Genomic DNA, 22,604 nt, shown 5'->3' with positions numbered 1-22,604 from the left:
CTATAACAGCAAAGCATTGCAAGGCACCCCACATTACAGGGCAAGGATGACACAATCCCCACCCCCTGTAACCTGGATTGTATCCTGATATGTCACTGAGTATGCTTATAAAATTTGCAGAAGACACCAAGATGGAAGAGGTTGCAAGCACTTTGGAATACAGGATTAGAATTCAAAACAACCTTGACAAATTGGAGAATTGGTCTGAATTCAACCAGATGAAATTCAATAGTGCAAAGTATTTCACTTACGAAGGCAAAATCAAATGCATAACTATAAAATGGGGAATAATTGGCTAGCTGGTAGTGCTATTGAAAAGGATCTGGGGATTATAGGTGGATCACAGATTGCATGAGTCAACAATGTGATATGTGAAAGTAGAATGAATTATATTGTGAAAATAGAAAGGATTAAAGAAATGCTGTCTGTTCCTTTAAGCAAAATTGTTGGAATGCAGGAATACAGACATTAACATAGAACAATTGCACCGTTTAAGGGCAATTGGTGAAGTATTAGCCTTAGATCGATAAGAGTTAGTAAGGAAGTGGGATATGCATGCTGTGCCCCAGATGAATTTTACTGTTTTGCTTTCTTTGTCCCTTTGTCTAATTCCCGCTCTTTTATCTGTATAAATAAGACTGTTTGGGTCTTGCATGGCCACTCACATTATCTGTGTGTTACTGGCAGAGCGCTGTGCTAATAAAACAGAGTGGTCTGACAAACTGTGAGTCCTTATTCTAATTTTGACAGATACTGCTTTGAAAAGGCTAATATTCTGGTGCGTGTTAACAGGAACATTGTGTGTAAGACATGGGAGGTAATTGTCCCACTCTACTCGGCACTGGTGTATTCAATTCTGGATGCCATGCTTTAGAAAAGGTATGGACATATTGGAGACAGTCTAGAGGAGAGCAACAAAAATTATAAAAGGTTTATAAAATCGGACCTATGAGGAAAGATTTAAAAAATTGGGCATGTTTAGTCTTGAGAAAAAACTGTATGGAATATGGGTGACCATTTATATTGATACCAATATTACAAAATTGCAGTGAATCTTACAAGATATGCCACATAAGGTATCAATGGAAAAGTTATGATTTGCCAAATATAATAATCATGTCTATATGTATGTATCATCTTTGTCTTGTGAGTTATAAATATTTTTGATATATTGATATCTCAAACTTGTGTTGTGTTCCTGCGTGACACCCCCAGACAGGTTGGCATAAATACTATCCAGTCTGCTTAATGGCCTATCAAGGGCAATCACCTGTACAATGAACCCATTGAGGGAAGCCGGGGCCACACCTATGAGTCAGCAGGACATGTAGGGATATGCTTATGGACAAAGAACTCCAAGTGCTTTTCCATGCCCCTGTGCTGTGAGCTTGCATTGCAGACAAAGAAGGTACAAGCCACATGGCAAAGGATATAAAAGGCATCTGTATCTTCTCCATTGTATTGTTAGGTAATAAAGCAAGTCCTCACTCACCTCTCCAACACCCAAGTTCGTGCGGAGTTGGAATTTGGGCACACAATTCTGTCAGAGACCAGACAGCAATGCGTTGATCAACGGGCTCACACTACCCCAAAAGCTTTAGAATAAGTGTGGCCCCTTTATTAGGGGTGAGCATCAATATTTATACACAGAAGTAAACAAAGTGATTAATAAAAGATAATGGTCATGCATAATCAATCAAGATTTTACAGGAAAAGCAAGTTTAACAAGTAAATGCATAGAGATAAAGGCTAATGGCTACTTGAGGAAGGGGGTGTCATGAGTAGTTTGCAGGTCAGTGCTTTGTTCAAAAAAAAGGTTCAGAAAGGATTATGCAGAGACGGCCAGTCTGGGTGTTTTTTTGGCTCCAAAGTTCACCAAAAGTTTAGACCCAACATTCCTCCATTTGTAGCTTTGAGATAACTATTAATCAAAAAGCTACACCCTATTTCAAGATCTCAAGGGCCGCTTGGCAATTTCAGCCTGGGCCAATTCGAAGAGAGTAAGGCTTTAGCTGAAGTGGGAAAAGAATAAACTGACTTACATGAGTTTATGAGGGAGGGGACACACTGAATACAGCAACACAGTATTATAAGGACTACCATGGCCCCAACAACACCCACCAAGAGGTTTTTAACCCACCCAAATCCGGGCAGCCAATTCCATAAGGCTCCCCACCAATCATAAGGTGGCTGGCCAGAGGAGTAGTTTTTAGCCATTTCCCTTAGGTGTTTGGTACGTTGAAAAGTGTCAGAGTAGGTGTCATTTACAAAAACACAGCATTCTTCATTTATGAGGGCGCAAGTTCCTCCCTGGGCTGCTAACATCATATCTAAAGCCATTCTGTTTTGCAAAGCCAACTGGCGCAGCTGGGACATTTCCCCGGCCTGATTCTCAAATAGGGTTGCAGTTTCATTGGTCAAAGATTCTAATAGTCCCTGTAGACGGATGATGGCACCCTTCAAGCTAGTGTGACCAGCCCACCGCTGCCAGGACAAACCATCACGGAGATTAATATCTCTGTCAGTTTCACGGATGTTACGAACGTGGGGAAAATGAGGGGGAGTGAGGGAGATCCGAGAAGGCGGTGCTAGCCATGCCAAATAACATGACCCTGCCCAATCAGGGGAGAGAAAATAATAAGCCTTGGGCCCGCACACCCAGTATGTTCCATATAATGCGTTTTGGGTATTCCATTTCTCAAAGTAGGAGGTAACCCACCACCCGTTGTACCACTGTTCCCCCGGTAACGCAGAGGGGTCGTTGTGTGAACTGCAGAGGCACAATTTGGTAGTGTTGTCCTCAAAGGGCAGTGTAGTACTGCTTGAGCAGTTGTAGAAGGCAATTGTGTATCCTTTAACAATTAGTTGGACACCCTCGAGATCTGAGCAGGGCTTTTTAAAAACTGACTCTGAAAACCTGCCCCTCCATGAAAAAGTTGAAAAGGTTGGATCGGGGTGAGGGATCCACATATGGGATAAGTGGGATGCGCAAGGCTTGAAGCCAAGATTTTTACTAAAGGCGGTGCCATTAAAATATATGTTGCATTTACTTGTTCCCACAAAAGTTGACCCTTTTTCTTTAACAAAACACAGTGATCCTGTTTGATTGGTTACCCTGAGATATTTGTTAATTGGCACTTCTGTTTTGTCCCATGTAAGATTGGGTTGGACTGGATCTTTTATTCTAGTCGGTGGCATCCAAGTCATATTAGCAGTGGTTAGGGGAATGGGTGTGAAGGGGAGTCCCTGTGCTGCATTTACTGGAAATTGAGTACATACCCAGCAATCACTTCTATTTCCTAAAATACGAGTTTTAACCTCGTGGGAATATCTAATAAAAGCATTATCTTCATAAGCAGAAAATAAACTAAAAAAGCATAAAAAACATACAGTTGTCAGAATAAAGGGTCCTCTCATTTTTTCCGAGTTAATTTAAGTCTAATGTCTGAGAGAGGTAAGCTGGTCCACTGGTCGAAGGCAGTGTCCTCAGTGGTGACAAGAGCTGCTGGTCCGTCACTGTGGTCCACTACGGCTGGCTTGACGTGGGAGTGGTGGATCCAAGATTTGCGTCCTTCCAGGAACACTGCAGTCTGGGTTGTCAAAAGAACCTGGTGGGGTCCAGTAAACCTTGGCTGGAGGGTGTCGTCACGAACGAACTTTTTGGCCCAGACGAAGTCCCCTAGTTGGAACGGGTGGATTTGTTCCTCCAGCGGCACGGTCTGGGAAAACTGCGAGGCTTTCCAAAGGGTACGGAGGCGAGCCTGTAGGGAGAGAAACTGACACGCAGTCATATGATCCCCTCCCAATAGTGAAACATCAGCACATGGTAGCGCCCCGCCTTTGAAAGGGGGGTGTCCATAGAGCAGTTCAAAGGGGGATAATCCCAATGCGCGGGTTGGGCGAGTACGAAGGTGAAACAGGACCAAGGGAAGTACCTGAGGCCACTTTAATCCTGTTTCCTGACAGTATTTAGCCAATGTAAACTTAAGTTCCCTATTCATACGCTCAACTTTCCCGCTAGACTGGGGGTGGTAGGGTGTATGAAAGGAGTGTGAAATGCCCAGTCCTTGTTCTAAATGGCCAAGGACATGACCAGTAAAGTGAGGTCCGCGATCTGAGTCGAGCACAAGAGGGATGCCAAAACGGGGTACAATATCTCTAAGGAGAATCTTCGCCACTGTGGCAGCAGTACAATTAGCAGTAGGAAAAGCTTCGACCCAGGAAGTCAGAGGGCAAACCAAAACAAGGAGGTGCTTTTTCCCAAAAGCCTTTGGCATATCTGCAAAATCAATTTGAAGATGTTGAAATGGAGCAGCAGGCGGAGGTCTTCCACCCTTAATTTTGTTAAGAGGTGGAGCAGGTCCATTACGCTGACATGTGCTGCATGCTTTCACTATTGATAGGCAATAGGGTTGAATGCCTGGAGCATACCAAAAGCGAGCGATAGTGTCCACGAGGGCGTGCGTGCCGTAGTGACCCCCTTTATCATGGTGCCAGCGAACTGCCACGGGGTACGTGGAGCGAGGGAGGCAGGCTCGGCCATCTGGCATAAGCCAGGTCCCTTTGACCAGAGTGGCCCCGAGGCTTTCCCATGATTTTAGTTCAGCAGCGGGTACTGGTACGGGGTGCGGTGGAGTAAAGGAGGAGGTTGCAATAGCCAATGTGGGCATGGCTAAAGGTAAGGTGGCAGCCTTCTTGGCGGAGGCGTCAGCCAGGGCATTCCCACGGGTAACGGGGCTGCTATCTTTAGTATGGGCCCGGCAGTGAACTACAGCCAGGACAGAGGGTTTTTGGAGGGCGTCCAAAAGCTTGTGGATGAGGGGGAGGTGCTGAATGGGTTTACCGGCAGCTGTCTGGAAACCTCGAAACTTCCAGAGGTGGATATGACAATGCACAACTCCAAAAGCATATTTGCTATCAGTAAAAATGGTAACGGTCTTACCAGCGGCCAACTGGCAAGCTCGGGCCAGGGCATAGAGTTCAGCGGCTTGGGCTCCCCAGTTGCCTGGCAGTGAGGCGGCCTCTTGAATGTCCCATTCAGAGGTGACAGCATAACCAGTGAAACGCTTGCCATCAACATAGAAGGAGCTTCCGTCCGAGAAGAGGATGCAATCGGGGTTGTCCAGTGGCACGTCAAACAGGTTGTCTCTTATCTGTAAGATGCTGTAAACTACTTCCACACAGTCGTGCTGGTCCTGGGGGACTGGCAGGTCAGGAAGCAAGGTAGCTGGATTAAGGGGTCCACACCTTTCAAAAATTAGGTTAGTGTCTTCTAAGAGTTCGGCCTCTAGCTGTTGCTGACGATGGGCCGAAAAGACTTGGGTTGTGCCCCTACGCAGAAGGGCTGACAAGGCATGAGAGGTCCAAACCGTGGTAAAATGACCCAGGGTTAGGCTCTTTGCCTTTGTGATCAGCAGGGCAGCTGCTGCCAGAGTCCGGGTGCAGGATGGGGTTCCCTGAGCGACAGGGTCGATTTGCTGAGAGTAAAAAGCAAGCGGGAAATGGTGGGGCCCGCTCAGCTGGGTAAGGACACCACTAGCAATTCCGCCCCTCTCGTGGACAAAAAGGTGAAAGGGTTTGCTGTAATTGGGGGGGCGGAGAGACATGGAGGAGGCCACACTGTCCTTGAGTAACTGAAAGGCTTGAATAGTGTCCGGGGACCACTGCAAAGGGTCAGGAGCAAGGTTAGCAGTGAGTCGGTGGAGCGGTTTGCTTAACTCCCCGCAGGACGGCAACCAGGGGCGACAGAAGCCAATTAATCCTAAGAAACCTCGAAGTTGTTTCTTGGTGTTCGGTAGAGGGCAGTTTTGAATAGTCTTTATGCGGGCTGGGTCCATCTGTCTTCCTTCTGGGGTTAACAGGAAGCCCAGATATCGGACCTTCTGTGAGACCCACTGAATCTTTTTAGGGTCTACCTTGTGGCCTCTGGTGTGTAGGTATAATAAAAGTGCCTTACCATCGATGCGGAGGGCAGCTTCTTCGCGATTACCTAATAGGATGTCATCTACGTATAGGACCAATGTGGATCCCTGCGGACTGGTGAAACCTTCCAAGTCGTGGCGGAGGCACTGGCTGAAAATCGTGGGGCTGTCTCTGTAGCCTTGAGGAAGTCGTTGCCAGACATAACTTTGTCCCTCCCAGGTGAAACCAAAGAGATACTGAGAGTCTGGGTGCACAGGAATGCTGAAAAAAGCTGATTTTAAGTCAATAACAGTGAACCACTCAGCATCCCAGGGGATTTGGCTGATGATAGTAGCTGGGTCAGGAACTACTGCATGAAGAGGGACCACATACTGATTAACAACTCGTAGATCCTGTACAAAGCGCCAACGAACAGGGTCTCCGTCCTTTTTAGGAGGCTTTTTGACAGGCAGTATAGGGGTGTTACAGGGAGTGCGCTGAGGGCGGACTAGCTTTTGTGCAATGAATCCCTCAATAATGGGGCGGATGCCCTCCCGGGCTTCCAGAGACAGGGGGTATTGAGGGACTGACGGGGGGGTTAAGGAAGGCTTTACCTGAATCCTTACGGGCTCTGCCGAAAGGAGCAGGCCAACATCAGTGTCAGAAATTCCCCAGAGGGTTGAAGGCAAGTCAGTGAGGTCAGGGGAGAGAGACAGAGGTGTTTCCCAATTACCCTGAGTAGGGGCCGAATCTCCTAACACTGTCATCAATAATCCTACCCCTTCAGGAGTGCAGGTTAAAGTAGCCTCAAGCTTACAGAGTAAATCCCGGCCCATCAAAGGGATCGGACAAGCTGGGGAAAAAAGAAAACGGTGAGAAAAACATTTATCAGCATAAATAACATTCAAAGGCAAAGTGAGTCCCAGAGACTGTGGGTTGCCCTCCACCCCAGTCGCAGTTTTAACCTCAGAGGATAGCCAGGGAGAGGGGGCATGATTTAAAAGAGAGAAAGTAGCCCCAGTATCAATGAGGAAAGAGACAGGCAGTCCCTGGACTGAAAGGGTTAAACGAGGCTCTTTGCTGGGAGGGGAGAAAGTGAGAAAGGAGCCGGCTAAAGACATTAAGGAAATAAGACCATCACATTGTTTGCCTTCGCCCCCGGGGTACCGTCATTGAGGAGGCTGAGTTTGCTGCGGCTGCTGCTGTTTCCCGTAGTTGATCCAGGCCTGGGGGATGGGCTGAGCTGGTGGTGCAGGGGTGTATTCCTCACTTGTATAAGCATCTGCGGATGCAACCAGACCCTCTGGGCGTCCCCAGGGGCATTCACGTTTAAAGTGACCAGGCTGTCCGCACTGAAAACAATTTCCTGATGGCTGGGGTCGCCAGGACCCTCTTCCCCGGGCACCCTGGAATCCCCTGCCACGGCCACGGCCTTTGCCTCGAACACCACCGTGAAAAGCTAAAGCCATCAGCTTATATTCTTCCTTTTTCTCTTTCTTTTTACTACTTTCCCTTTCTTTCTCCCAGGCAAAATCAGCTACTTCCAACACTGAAGTGACTGACTCACCTCCCCAACCAGGGCGAAACTTTAAGAAGTAATCCCTTACAGGGGGCACCGACTGATTCACAAAAAATGAAATAAGAGTAGGGTGGTCTGCTTCTCTCTCAGGATCCATCTGAGTGAACATTCGGGCCCCCTCCAATAGCCTCGACCAGAACTTTCTGGGCGGCTCATCAGATTCCTGCCGAATCTGCATGAACTTAGCCTGATTAGGCGAGCGGCGAGCCATTTCCTTGAGTCTCTCTAACAATCGCTCTCGGTCTGTTTGCAGCTGAGTCAGCCTTAGCTGAGTCCAGTCTAGGGGATTCCAGCCAGCGGCCAGATCCCGCCTATCCATCCAAGTAAAATTAGCTGCATTGCTATCTCCCCATGTCCTTTCTGCCATCCACAATCTACTACGTTCTTCTCCGGTCAAAACTCTACTTAACAACTGATCCACATCCGTATAAGTAGGATTATAACTTAAAAACAATCTTTCTAGAAGTTCTATGATCTTTCGGGGATTTTCCCCAAAAGACCCTGACAACTGTCCCCACTCTTTCAAATCCCATTCTAGCCATCCTTTATATTCCACAATACTAGCATGTTGCAATCGTCCATCATTGCCCATATAAGGTTGATCGTGCACCTGTAAAGGCATCTCTATAACCATACTTTTATTATTCGCAAGAGATTTGACGGAGACATCCTCTGGGCTATCCTCAGGGGGGGGGCATGCACCCTGCTGTACCTGCTTGGACCTAAGCCTAGTAACTACTCCTCCCGAGGTTTGCCCCTCCAATTCCTCCTCATCCTTCTGCACAAATTCCAATCTGGGATCCTGCAGATTCCCCTCTGCTACAAGGAGAGAGTCCCCCTGCGGAGGAATAGGGGCAGGTGCAGAGGGGACCAGCTGACGAGTCAAAACACGCCGTGGTCTACACCCTTCATCGAAATAACCTGGAGGGGGTTCACTCTCGGGAGAGTACCTGACTGCCATAATTTTTAAAGATTTCCACAGCTCTGCTGCTGTGTCCCAACAAAACCAGTAACATAACTGTCCCGGATGGTCTTTTTCGATCTGGCTCTTTACTCTTCTTAAGGCAGCCTGTTCGAAAGAGCCATACGAAGGCCACCTCATCTCCGAGTCGGCCAATACCGCGGTATACCCAGTCCAATTCCTTACACATAGTGTGTACAACTTCTTCCTAGACATTCCTGTCTGTACTGGGAGTTTCCCTTCGTTCCATAACTTATTTACAATCCCCAACGGACTCTCAAGAGGCACGCTAGTCCCTTGACCCATGGTGTCTGACAGGAGCCCTCCAACTGGCGTTTACCCTGCTGTCCAATACACGACCCCTCAATATTGAATTGGCTGGGAGAAATCTCCTGTGGCGCCTTGCCAATTCATATATGAGTGGTCTGACCACTGGACAGAGGTACCGCACCAGAAGGAATCCCGGACGAGCCCCCAAATTGTTAGGTAATAAAGCAAGTCCTCACTCACCTCTCCAACACCCAAGTTCGTGCGGAGTTGGAATTTGGGCACACAATTCTGTCAGAGACCAGACAGCAATGCGTTGATCAACGGGCTCACACTACCCCAAAAGCTTTAGAATAAGTGTGGCCCCTTTATTAGGGGTGAGCATCAATATTTATACACAGAAGTAAACAAAGTGATTAATAAAAGATAATGGTCATGCATAATCAATCAAGATTTTACAGGAAAAGCAAGTTTAACAAGTAAATGCATAGAGATAAAGGCTAATGGCTACTTGAGGAAGGGGGTGTCATGAGTAGTTTGCAGGTCAGTGCTTTGTTCAAAAAAAAGGTTCAGAAAGGATTATGCAGAGACGGCCAGTCTGGGTGTTTTTTTGGCTCCAAAGTTCACCAAAAGTTTAGACCCAACAGTATCTTCAATCCTGCTTCTTACCTCTGGAATAACTTCTCTACAAACTGAAGCTTTGAACAAAGGGATGACAGACCCATCCAAACTTTGGACTCAGAGGGACTCAGCAAGCCAGCAAACTCACCAATGCTGCTAAGAACCTAATATATGGACTCTGAAGTCATATGTATGTATCTGATTGCTTTGACCATTTAACAACTCTCTTCTCTTTCTTTTATAATAAAACCTTTAGTTTTAGATACTCAAGGATTGGCTGGCACTGTGGTATTTTGGAGGTAAAATTCAAACTAATATAGATCCAGTAATGTGGCTGGCCCTTTGGGGATCAGAAGAACATTTTGTATAGTGAGTAAAGTTTTAAATAACTCCTCCTCTTACTGGATCTATTTGCTGATTGGGAGCCAGAGAACTGGAATGCAATAAATGTTATACATTTATTTTTTAGCTTCTTGATAGCCAGCATGGGGGAACAGGAGCACAGTTTGTGGCTGGTTGGTGAATCTAACTATAATGTTAACCACCAGTTTTGGGAGAATCTGCTTGCCTTTCGCAGCCTGCCCTAACTTTGGCATTTTCAGATTAGGCACTGTGGGTCACAGGGGAGACTTGATAATAGTCTTCAAATATGTCAAGGGCTATTTTAAAGAGGACAGTATTCAATTGTTTTCCATGCCCTCTGAAGGTACAAGAAATAATGTGCTTAATCTGTAGCAAAGGAGATTTAGGTTAGATAGTAGGAAAAACTTTCTAACTATAAAGGCTGTTAAGTCCTGAATAGGCTTACGGGCATTTCATAACTTTCCATTACTGGAGGATTTAAAAACAAGTTGGAGAACCACCTGCCAGAGATGGTCTAGGTTTACTTGGTCCTGTCACAGTGTAGGTGGCTGGAATAACTTCTCAAGGTTCTGTCCAGCCCTACATTTCTATGATTCTATGCCACAATTTAACTCGTCTTAAGTTTGAACTATATTCCTTAACTCTTTTTCATTCACACAGTATTATTTGTTATATATGTTATTTAGTAACCATACAAAAATTGGTGCAACTCAACTGAAAAGTGTCATTGAGGAACATCTCCCTGTTTAGTACCAATTCCAGATAAATAGATAAATAAATTAAATAAATACACAAACACAGTTCAGTCATCTCTTTGGTTACATCCTGTTTCCCAGGCCAGTTGGGGCACTTTTAAGAGGTACCCTCTCCAGCTCTCTCAGAAAGTCTCTCTACCTCCTCCTTCCACCAACCAGTGAGGTTCCCTTCCTTGCTTTCACAGATGTTATGCAAAACAGAGCAAGCACTTATCACAGAAGGCATATATTACTTAGCAGTCTCCAGTCTTGTCACGAGGCACCTCCAACTTTTTTTCAGTATTCCAGTGTACACTCTACTGTCATTCTGCAGCTACTTGTAGTATAGTTGAATATGTCCTTTCTCTTGTCCAAATGCCCTTTAAAAGGCTTCATAAGCCAGGGAAGCAAAGGGTAGACTAGGTCTCCCAGAATGACAGGAGGAATCATAACTCTATTAATGTCCATTGTGGTCTGGGGAGCAAAAATTCCCTTGACTCGTTCCAGAAAAAAGGCCTAAATTTCTAAAGATCACCTTACATTAATATTGGTGAACTTTCGTTGGCAATCAGCCAGGCCTTGCAGCACCATGGAGAAATATCCCTTCCTGTTGATAAAGTCTTTAGACTGATGTGGGGGCAAAGAATAGGCAAAGACAGCCATCAATAGTTCCTTCGTAGTTTGGAATCTCCCCAAAATCCCAAACCTACAATCAGTAACTTCCTGTGCATTGCCAAGTTTTATGACTCCGTACAGCAACACCCTCTGAATAGCATCACAAATCTCCATATCACCAGTGACACTGGTACTTTCAGTAAAATGTAGTTCATAGTTAATATATATTTTTATTTTTTCAAAAGTATAAAAACTAAAGAGTCTCTAGAAAAACGCAAATCCCTAGTTATGACAAAAGCCTTCCTGGACAGGTCCTCAATAGGCTCTTCCCCTTCAGGATGCTGAGGAGTCAGAAGTTGCATGGTTCTAGCAGACGCTAATCAGCCTTAGGCAGAGGTGAAAGTAAGCCAGTCTGGTCCCGTATGGTGTACCAGACCGGCTTCCCCAGGCGGCGATTTAAAGGGCCCAGATGACAGCATTTGTTGAGATTGAAAAAGCTAAAGCTTTACCACCATTAAAAGATGCCCTGTCACTTGTCAAAATACACAGCACGCATGTCCTTAAAATCAAACTCTAATAAGTTCTCAAATTCAAGCAGCATTTTTCTTATTTTGTCCAGCTGTAAATTTTGATTATTCTCAATGGAATTGTTTTTTCAGTTTGTGTGCATACAGTGAAATTGATGTTTACCAACATTTTATTGATACAAATATAATTCCCCCTCCCTCCCCTAATCTGTACTACTGTGTCAGACCTGGATTAACCCCTCTGGAATTATCCTGGCTCTGCATCTGGCACACCCTGAGTGTAATATTTGACGAAGAAAATGGAGAGCCCTAGGCAGCCCAGTAAATGGGCCAGGGTTGGACAGGTCAGTCAGAGAAAGAGCTCTGTAAACAAATGCTCCTTGCCTTGATTTAACCTGGATTGAGGTGGTGCAGTAGGGAATCACCTGTGGCTATGGGCGGGCAGGACTGATGCGGCTGCCATTAGCAGGGTGTGCATGGAGTACCTGGACATCTGTAGCTGACATTCCATTCCCACCCAGGGCGGCAAGTGGGGCAATTTGCGCCAGGCCCCACAGGAGCCCCCATGAGAATATAGTATTCTATAATATTGCAACTTTTTTTAACGGAAGGGGCCCCTGCAATTGCTTTACCCCAGGCCCCCTGAATCATCTGGGTGGTCCTGTTCCCACAGTAACAAACCCTGGTGACTGAACTCAGTGGCCACCCATAGATGCAACCCTCTGAACAACCCTCCCTTGGTGCTTGCAAGGTCGGTCATAGCTTTGCCTGTCACAGGACATGAGAGAGAGACAAGGTGGGGGGAAAGCAAAATATTTTATTGGACCAACTTCTTTCAGAGAGACACACAAGCATTGGCCCTCACAGAGTTCTTTTCCCATCCCTTATCCTCACCACTACTACTAAGGCATCCAAACACACCCTACTGCCACCACCCTCCTCTTCCCTCAGGGGCCAAGGCCAAGAGTAAAGGCCAGGAGCGTCTAAGGCGCTCTCTATATAGCGCGTGCTTGGGACACGTGACCAGAATTCGAACGACAGGCGCGAGAGCAACTCCACCCCCTCCCTTCCCCAACCGGCGCAGGCCGTTAGCGGGATGAGTCAGGAGCAGGCCTGGGTATTGGCTGCCGGAGGAACGCGACCGGCATTCCAACCGTCAGGCTCGGGTCACTCTCCGGAATCTCCGCCCTCTTCTTTACGGCGTTTGCGCCACTTGTCCGGCCTGTGCGCTGCCCGCCAGTCAGCCGGCAGTCGGGCTCCGGCTGAGTGAGTGCGCATGCGCCTGGGAACTGGGGTAGCTGCGGTTACCGACGGTTTCCCGTGTGAATGATTTAGAGGGGCACAAGAAAATGGCCGCGGCCGCGAGAAGCAGAGTGGGGGCAAGGCCCTGATTTGAACGCAGAGAGGACTTCCTGCGCCGGGGGATGGCGTGAGAGCGCTCGTGGCCCAGGCGTCCTGCGAACCAGACTCCGCTTCCTCCCCGCAGCCAGCGCCTCGGCCCCGCCTGACTGGAGTGAAAGGGAAGCGCCGAGACAGGTACCGGCCCGGCGGCGGCACTGCGCGGCTCTCCCGTCTCCCCGGGGCGGTGCTGCCCGCTGGGGTGGGAGGCACCGGGAGCTCCTCGTCCCCCTTGCGCGACCCCCTCCCCCATATTCTCCGACCGTGTCTGAGGGAGAGGCTGAGGCTAGGGCAGGTCCTCCGCCCCGGAGGGTGGGGGTGGGCGGCAGGGATCGCGCTTGGTGTGCACGCGGAGACGGTGTTATCTAAGCAGCGTGTTTCACCCCTTCCCCCTCCAGCCAGGGCCTCAAACGGTCTGTCTCAGGGTGGCTGACTCCCACTGCGATTTGTATTAAGAGTCTCACAGTGCCCCTGGGAAGGGGTCTCCTACAGAGACGTGACCAGGGGAGAATCTACTGCTAGCTTTCTAGCCCTCCTGGTTGCCGAGAACATCTTTAAAAACTGCACCTTAGAAATGCTGAGAGACAGGAAGGCAAACAAAAAAAGTCCAATTGCTTTTGGTTTTTTTTTTACATTTTTTTTTTAAGTCAAGCTGGCGGTTTTTTGAGGCCTAGTTCATGGTTTTTGACCATTTGGGGTTGGCAATGCTGCATCCTAGTAGCTTAGTTTGGATAAAATCTGAGACCGACCCATTTAGCTTTTCATTTTGGAAATATTTGGCTCAACTACTAAAAAAAAAAAAATCCCTCCACTTTAAATTTTGAGCTTACACATGGTCGGGGGCCCCTGGCATAGATAAGTGGGACATATTAAACAAAGGTTCAGTGCCCAAAAGAAGATTGGTTCTAATAACATTAACTTGTATGAATTTTACTTCCTGTGCACATTACATTAAATACATATAATGAAACAGACTCCTAATAAACTAAACTGCAGCACTAATACTGGACTATAATTTTTTTGCATTTAATTTTCTAGTTTGTCTGCTTATGCTATATTGTAGTATGTGAAATGTTAATTTTAACTTTGCTGAGATAACCTTAACCTTTGCATTTCCTAATGTAAAATTAAGGAGACAAATTTAGAATTACATTAATAGGTTTGTGTACTTAATTTAATACACACCTATATTTTAAAAATAAAACCAGTTTTTTTTCCTCCTGTGCCTCTCATACTGCTCTGCCTTGCTCTCACTAGAGTTTGTGCCAAGAGCTGCACGGTTGGCCACTGTATATATACACGTAGGTTTTAGGGTAGAGTGGTCTCATGTTGTTTTCTAACTTGAGAAACAGCCTGTTTAGGATTTTGATATTGTTAATTAGTATTATCTAGTGCCTAGTAGCCCTAGTTATGGACCAGAATCCCACTGGGCTACTTACTGTCTAAACATGGGGCAGGGGGGTAATGTCACTTACCTAAAGAGTTCACAATCTAAGGCCTGGTCAACGCTAGAAAATTAAGTTGGTTTAACTACATTGGTCGGGGTGTGGGGGGAAAAAATATATTTAAGCCAACTTGAGTAGACAGCACTAGGTAATAGAAGAATTCTTCTGCTCTGCCAATCTAGTTACTGTATTTTTGGGAGGTGAATTACCTACGCTGACAAGATAACCTCTTCTGTTGGTATAGGTAGTGTCCCCACTAAAGCGCTGCAGTGGCACAATTGCAACAATGCCCTAAGTATAAGACAGGAGACAACAGATGGATACAGATAAACTCTGCTTTAATAGGGCATCCTTTTTTTCCTGCTCCTTTACTGAAATAGGAGTTGTGTAAACAAGTGGGTGATTGGAGGAGCTTGAGGCCCAGACCAGTTGGCATTTTCCCTCTTTCTTATAGATTGGAGACTGAGGGGCTTTCATGACAAACTGTCCCCTTATTCACTTTAAACAGCCTACGGGTGGGCTCCAGTGTGTTCTCACTAGAGCGGTGTCTCCCCTGGATTCCAGGGGAGACATTTCAGTTTTGTGGGCACATGGTGAACTCATTGAAGTTTCCTAAAACCCAAAGAATTTGTCTTTGTGGGTGACATACAGGGTGTTTCAGACCTAAGTTTATCTCTCTTAATCTCTGATTCAGAGAGTAGCTGTTTTTTTGCTGCTGCGACAACCTGTCTCTTGCTTCTGAAGGGTCACTGGATCTGTGATATTTCCCCTCCCCCCTCCCCCTTTGGGTTCTTCAGAATCATTAGTAAGTACCAAGGTCCCTGAGTGGTGTGGTGACTCACTATACAGCCCAGCTTTGGGGCTTAAAAGCCATTGGGCTCAGGCTCTGTGTTACTCTTATTATATTTGTGCTTATAATTAGGGGTGGGATATGGACTGCAGTCACCTATCATGTCTCAAGATGAATCTCCCCTACTCTTGTACCAAATAATTTCTGTTACTTGATTTACTCATCCCCGTTACTTAATTTAGGTTTTTGGGGTTTTTTTGCAAAACAGTTCATGGGGAAACAATTAACATGACACTTGACAGAACTTGATTATTTGTATCTCTAGATAATTCTTTCAGTAGTACCGTTTCATGGTTCACAGTAGACTGTAAACATGGTTTTGACTGACTAAACTATGTAGGTCATTACATAGGGCATGTCTACGCTACAAAATTATGTCGACCTAAGTTATGTCTGTATACAGCTGCTGCAGTAATTAAATGGCATTTGCTTGTCCACCCTACACTCCTTGTCCTCACCAGGAGCACTTGTACTGGCTGTATTGTCAGTGTGCGGCAGCTTCTGAAAGCCAGTAATGGTTGATGTAAGCAACACAGGGTCCACGGTTACACTGCCTCGACTTACCTATTTCAACACTGAGGCTTTCATGGAGGTGGAGTTATTAAGTCATAATAGCAGCAATTATGTGGGCGGAAGTGGAATTTTAGAATAGACACTTACATAGGGTGATGTAAGCTGCTTTGTGTTGACCTAACTCTGTAGTGTAAACCGGCCTATAGTGTAGTCTCTGGATGTGATATGGTAGGATAGGAATATGGTATAATTGTTTTAAGACATCAGGAAGCATCTCATTTTATTTTCTGCTTTAGGGATTAGTGAGAAATACTGAACCCATCATTTTTTATTATTTTTTTAAACCCACTATCTACTTAGTGTTTCTTTCAGGAAGCACTAAAATTTATACCTGCTGTTGAAGAGGTCAAGCCCCAGTATCATCTTATCAAAAGCAAGGTAGTTTTGATGTTGGTGAATTGCAGTAGTGCATTGATTTCATTATCACTTAGCCTCACTTATTTTTGCAGGGTGAAAAGTTGACTGAAACTCTACAAAATAACATCCTGTTCCTTTTCAATACGAAAAACTTAAGAACCTTTTCTTAAACTAATTGTCTTATAGAAATTAAACAATTTGATTTAATTGTAGAAAGTGATTAGTTTACTATGAGGTTGAATCATTTTGAGGTATTGAAATTAAATTTGAGATTAGTAGAAAGCTTTTTATATAATAATAAGTAGAGCTATACCTATCTCCTAGAACTGGAAGGGACCTTGAAAGGTCATTGAGTCCAGCCCCCAGCCTTCACTAGCAGGACCAAGTACTGATTTTTTCCCCAGATCCCTAAGTGGCCCCTTCAAGGATTGAACTCTCAACCCTGGGTTTAGTAGGTCGGTGCTCAAAGCACTGAGCTATGCCTCTTGTAACAGGTCTCAGTCAAGATGTTGAGTTAAAGGATACTCTAAGGCTTTGCTCCAAACAAACGCTGTGTTAAATGTATAAGTTCTTACCGGCAACATATCTCAAACTTTATGATCATTAAATCTGAGCCTTCCAATTCTACATATTTAAAATGAGTTTTAACTAACCGAGATCTTAGATCATTTTACTAATCTCAGAGTTTAACTCCTCTTACATCAGTTTCAGCCCTAACTAAATTAATTCCTTCTAGAAGCTGTTCTAAACACTGGTTTAAATCTCAGAATTAACTCTCCAAATAAAATGTAAAAGATTCAAACTAAAGAAGAGAATCTGCAATCAGAGTTCACTGAACTGTATTGTAATGATGCTGGAACTTTTGTACTTTTTTTGAATCTTCTTGATAACTTAAGCACTGGATTGTTTTCAGAAAGAAATAACTAGTATTAATATATTAAGTCTCTTCTGAACTCGTGGTTCCATTGTTGAGGTCGTATGATATTGTAAGAGTGACTCCTATCTCTAATATTGGTGTGGGGGGTTAGAGGGGGAGACCGGGACAACAACCCTCCTTTCTGTACAAAAAATGCTTATATAAATTTCTAGAGCATTTATTTTTGTTTGTGGTTAAAACTACAAACATTTTTACTAACATATGATATGGGCAAAATAGTTAAATTTATAGCCTTGATTTAGACATACTTTTTCAGAACATTGTGCTAAACTGGAATGCAGAAGCTTTTAGTTGTTAGATGCCTGGCAAACGTTACAAGGTTCTTACATTGCGGAGATGACCAGTAAAGTGATCATTAGAGTGACAAATATGAACAGCTAATTTCCCCCTCCCAATACATTTCAGAAGTCACTCAAAGTGTCATGCTGCTCTATGCTACAGTTTGGCGTTTGAAACAAAGTGCAAGTTTCCCAACTTGCTAAACAATGTTTCCGTAATTTGGTTTCAGAAGGGCAACGTATTTAGTCTTGACTCGTCAGTAGATTTTACATTTAACCAGAAATTGTGCAGGTGTACTACAGTATATATTTTAATGCAACAAAACTGCTTTTTCGTGTGTAAGAACATGTGATTTGCAAAGCAGCATGGTCATAGCAATATTGATTAAACAGTGTCAAATAGTGACTATTATGCATCTTCTCTGATGTGACATGCTGTAAGTCGAGGCTCCAGTGTGCTTAAGTCTTCATTCAGATTTCCAGTTTTACATGACTTTGGTATAAAACTTCACATTTCCCATTGTTGTTTTTATTAATACAAATTGAAGATCCTTCTAACTAACTTTTGGTTCCTTTTACAATCAGTTTGACACTTTTAATACAAATTGCTGATTACTGAAATTCTTACACAGGTGTGAAAAAATGGCAAAGAGAATTGCAGAGAAGGAGTTGACTGACAGAAATTGGGATCAGGAGGATGAAACTGAGGAGGTAAAGGATTTTTTTGCATTTCCTAGCAAGATAATAAAATGCCTGTGACAAAGCCAACAGTGAGGTCTTTTCCATGAGGTATAGAACAAGTATGTATGACAGATGTACACTAATTCTGTAAAATTGGATAAAGCTTAAGAAATAAAAGATCAAGCTGGAAAAATTACTGAGTAATAAAAGGGTTAACTCACCACTGGTGTGCCCTTTTGCAGCCACGCATAGCAGCTCTTTCCTCATCCAATGCCCCTAGCCAACAGTTGCTGCAGCCCTGTCGTGGTCTCTTCTTGTGGCTCGGCCTCCAGCCATGTCATATTTTAGTCTCACTTCTTCTAGGGTATGAGTACAACAAATTACAGTCCAGTGTCCTTAAAAAAGGATCTTCCGCTCCCAACTATGGATCCTATGGTCCTCATGTCCTTCTCTCATATGCCTTTCTCAGGGGTTTCACACCAACTTCCACAGTAGTTGTTAAGGGAACCCTAGCCCTCCCACTACATTGGGTTCCAGTTCACAGACCCTGTAACTAGCAGGCAAAATCTGTTCCTTTTGATTCCTTGCTGCTGCTGTCCTGCTTATACTGAAGCCTGTCAGCTGGTCTCTCACTTAGTTCACCCTTCTGTCAGGGCCCCGTCTCTCAGGGCTCTCCCTGGGAATCCTCCAGTAAATCCTCAATCAGATATATAAACTTAAACCAAATTCACGCTCCATGGACTTGACCATTCATGTTTCTTTTATGTTCCCCTTGCTCTTTCTTCACTGAACACCTCAAAGAGTACACTCCCTGGAATTCCAGATCCTGCCCTTTTGTCAGGATTCCTCACCATTGGAGCCTGCTCCACTACCCAGTGTTCTGTCTCTCTCCTGGTCTGCTGTCGGATTTCTCTACTTGAGAGGATCCCAACTCTCCCCCTTGACTTCTTCCTTGACTCCGCCCCCTCTAGTCCTAAACAGTGACTGCAGCTGCCACCTCCTACTCCAGACTTCCTCTCTTAGATCTGGGATTTATCTTTGATTAGGGCTGGCCCATCCTCCAGCTGCAGCCAAGTCAGTTAATTGTTCTTGCAGAGCCACATTTAACCCTTTCAATGTTAGGATGGGATATAGATCCTATCATAGTCCTCCCCCCCAAGATGTATTGAGTAATCAAGTTAATTGTTTGCTATAACTGTTGAAAAGAGAAATGAACAGTTCAAATGGCTTATTAATTTACAGCTTAAAATGAATTCATGTTGGGGTAACAAACTCTCCTTTTTTCTAACTTCTTTAGGGCAGAATACAAAATAGTAGTTCACATGTCTGATTTAAGTCCTTTTCAGAGGCTACTTTTTAATAGTATCATACAGTTCCTGTATTACACTCGTTCAAATAGGACTGATACATGTAGGTTATGGGGTTCACTAGCTATTTCACTTTCCTTTTGGTCTTGGAGAAGACTGTAGTCAGTCATGATAAAAGGAACAAGGCTTCCTGGAGCTGATAGATCAGACTAAAAAAAGACTGAATTTTGGTCTTCTGTATGTCATGTAAGCTGAAAAAAATACTTTTAAAAAATCCTGGGATCTTAATCTGATCAGCCCTCTAGCTGTGTCGCTAGAATTACAGAAAGGGAACTAGCCTCCTCAGAATCCCAAGTCCTTTTCCACAGAGTAGAAGATGTTAAATTTACAGAGAGAACCCAGACTTGTGAATTTGTTAGAATGCTTAAGGGTTTTGAGCTCTTAAGATGCATGTGGAGTAAGAGAGCCTTTACAATACTTATCCAAGTTTGGTAGGGACCGTTGCTTTTACTGATTGAGATACAGATAGAAGTCACTGAGTGGGTTGTTGTGCCATTACTGAGACTTCATAGATAAAGCCAAGTACAGAACTTCTGTTCGAATCACACTTCGCTTTTATATGGGTCAACCTCAGAATTACATGTTTTGTGTTATTTTGCTTGGAACACTTTGCTTGGTTATACTAGCTTATGCAGTACTCAAAATGTGAAAACTTAGGCTAGTGGAAAATGAGAGAAATCTAAAGTTACCAATACATTTCTAAAACAAATTATATTAAAGTCCTCCATTTATTCTGTGGTGGTGGTCAGGTTTTGCCTTATAAATGCAACAGCTTGCAGAAGATTGATGATGACTTATGACTGCATCATCTATATCTAACAGGCCAAGGCCAAAGTTAAGGTCACAAGAGTAATAGTGCAGGCAGCTGCTAATGATTTGGAATTTACTTCTTCAGCATCAATATTGTGTAACCTCTGTTCTCAGACAGCTGAATTTCTGAAGTCATTCATTTGCCATAATAAAAATGAAATCAAAGAGCAGCTATATGGTACATAATGAGTGATGACAAGTGTTATACAGCATGCCTGATTCTTTTCTTTCAGAGAAATGTATTTCTCTATTTTAGGGAACTGCATCTCTTTACTGCCAAATCACTCGGGCTCTTCAAATTTGTACGGTTGCTTGAATGTCAGCTGAAGGATTGATATCACATTTGGCAGCAGAAAGATGACTTGGACAGCAGAAAAATTGTTCATATTACTAGGCATTCATAAGATAAACGCTCATAAAATCAGTGTTCCTTTTCCACTATTAAAAACACACTTTCTTCCCTTTTCTTTACCCATTTTATTCTCCACTTTTCATTTGTGAAGTTTTGACCTCTGGGAGTTTGGCAATGTATCTTATTGTTGGTAGTAGTAGTTTTTGCTGAAGCTGGGAGTGAATGACAGGAAATAAATCATTCAATGATTGCCTGTTTTTTCCTCTCTAAAATGCATGGCATTGGCCACTGTTAGAAGACACGATATTGGGCTAGATGGACCATTGGTCTGACATAGTATGGCCATTCTTATGTTTTTACAACTTCTGGTACGCAGAAAACTAATACCACTAGTAGGTTTCTTTCCAGGGTATTTTGACCCTGCATGTTCAGACCATCACCAGGCATTCCACAGTTTGTACTTTTCCTACAGGTGGGAACTTTCTCAGTGGCTAGTGAAGAAGTCCTGAAGAACAGAGCTATTAAGAAAGCAAAGCGCAGAAATGTTGGGGTTGAGGTAATTAACATTTAAGACAAATATAGTTATACTCTCAATCTTTAATACTGAAAAATGTGCCACCTGTGCTCTATTGATGATTATGTATTGTGCATTTTCCCCTATAATTTAACTTGTATCGCAGGCTTTTTTTAAGGGTACTATAGTGGACACTGTTCAAATACAGGAATCCATGTTTGCTGCAGAAGATATTTTCAGTAACTGTCCACATAGCAATGGTAAGGGTGGAGTGGGATATAGACAGTACAAATGCAATGGTCAAAGAAAGGTGAAAGTTCTTTAAAACATTTTGAATTTCCACTGCAGAAAACCAACTAGCATTTCTAAAGACAAAAGGAAACCAAGCATTTGAATAGCTTCAGTTTTCCAACAGTGGGAACATTTTGGAGATTTTAACAATAACTTAGTGTTAGAGGAGGGCTGATAGACTTGCCTATTTTTAAAGTTACCAGACATTTCCTGAAATACCCTATTTTCAATTGCTATAATTTTGTTAAACTTTTAACCATTTGGGTTGAAATTTGCCATCCTGAAATTTCAGTCAAAACATTCAGCCATTCATGAGGCTGAGGTTAGGGGAAAAAATACATTGAATTTTGCCGACATTAAAATATTCTGGAGAACTTTTCTGCAAACAGGCAGAAGGTATATGTGTGGGAAATACATTTTCTATGTTTTTATCTGAAATTATCATGTAGTTATAGGTTTCCATGTGTTCAGCAAAGCAAGTTATTAATGGTTCTTTAATGCAAGATACATTCTTGCTGTGGGAGTAGATCAAATTGTGTTTATCAACAATGCTAGTACAATGTTTAATTACTAACATCATGTCTTCCTGCCTGATTTCCACATACTATACAACATATGCTTCTTAAAATAGGGCATTTTCCTACTCATTCATTACTAGTCCTGCAGATTTTGTTCTCAAATGGGTCTTCCTACTCTGACCATTTCGTTAGTTGTAAGGTGAGGTTTGTATATATAGGCTTGGAAGGATTAGATTTTTATTGGTAAATGTCGATAAACGTCTGTTTCACCATATGCACACACCAATGCAAATGTATTTCTGTCAGTAATACTCAATTTACAGATAGGCAAAGTAAAGAAAATGTTGCTTGAAAACATAGTTTGATTTAAGGATATTTATTTTGTATATATATGTTGGCAATTTGTGTTTTAATAGTTATAGAGCTCTAAGTTTTTGAATCAGCGTCTGCTGTCACTAAATAATTGTCTGACCTTCCTGTTCCCCAATTTCTGACAACTGTGGAAAATTTAAATAGATTTTTAAAATGCTTAAAACTAAACAGGTATCTGTTGAAATAAAAAAAATATAGAATTCTGCTAAGCTTAGTTATGTATCTTTGTACTCATATTGTCAGTTGCCTGAGCCAAAGTACAGTAATTATAAACATTTGTTGAAAACAAAGCA

General features: G+C 43.6%; 1 protein-coding gene across 3 annotated transcripts in view; it reads left to right on the top strand.

Moving 5' to 3' along the window:
- The first annotated feature begins 12,481 nt into the window (after positions 1–12,481).
- Positions 12,482–22,604, top strand: part of LOC115638143 (nuclear pore complex protein Nup50-like) — a 33,832-nt gene continuing 23,709 nt past the window's right edge. The window contains exons 1-3 of one of the 3 annotated variants that reach the window (XM_030539724.1): positions 12,482–13,104; positions 18,039–18,117; positions 21,089–21,172. In XM_030539724.1, the coding sequence (XP_030395584.1) occupies positions 18,049–18,117; positions 21,089–21,172 (153 nt within the window). In that variant the 5' untranslated portion in view covers positions 12,482–13,104; positions 18,039–18,048. The remainder of the gene's footprint in view (positions 13,105–18,038; positions 18,118–21,088; positions 21,173–22,604) is intronic. The other 2 variants (XM_030539720.1, XM_030539729.1) reach the window with 2 other exon arrangements.

This window comes from Gopherus evgoodei, chromosome 1 (assembly GCF_007399415.2).
Source record: "Gopherus evgoodei ecotype Sinaloan lineage chromosome 1, rGopEvg1_v1.p, whole genome shotgun sequence".
Taxonomy (NCBI): Eukaryota; Metazoa; Chordata; order Testudines; family Testudinidae; genus Gopherus; species Gopherus evgoodei.
The sequence above is the reverse complement of the archived record's forward strand: the minus strand, read 5'-3'. Positions and strand labels throughout refer to the sequence as shown.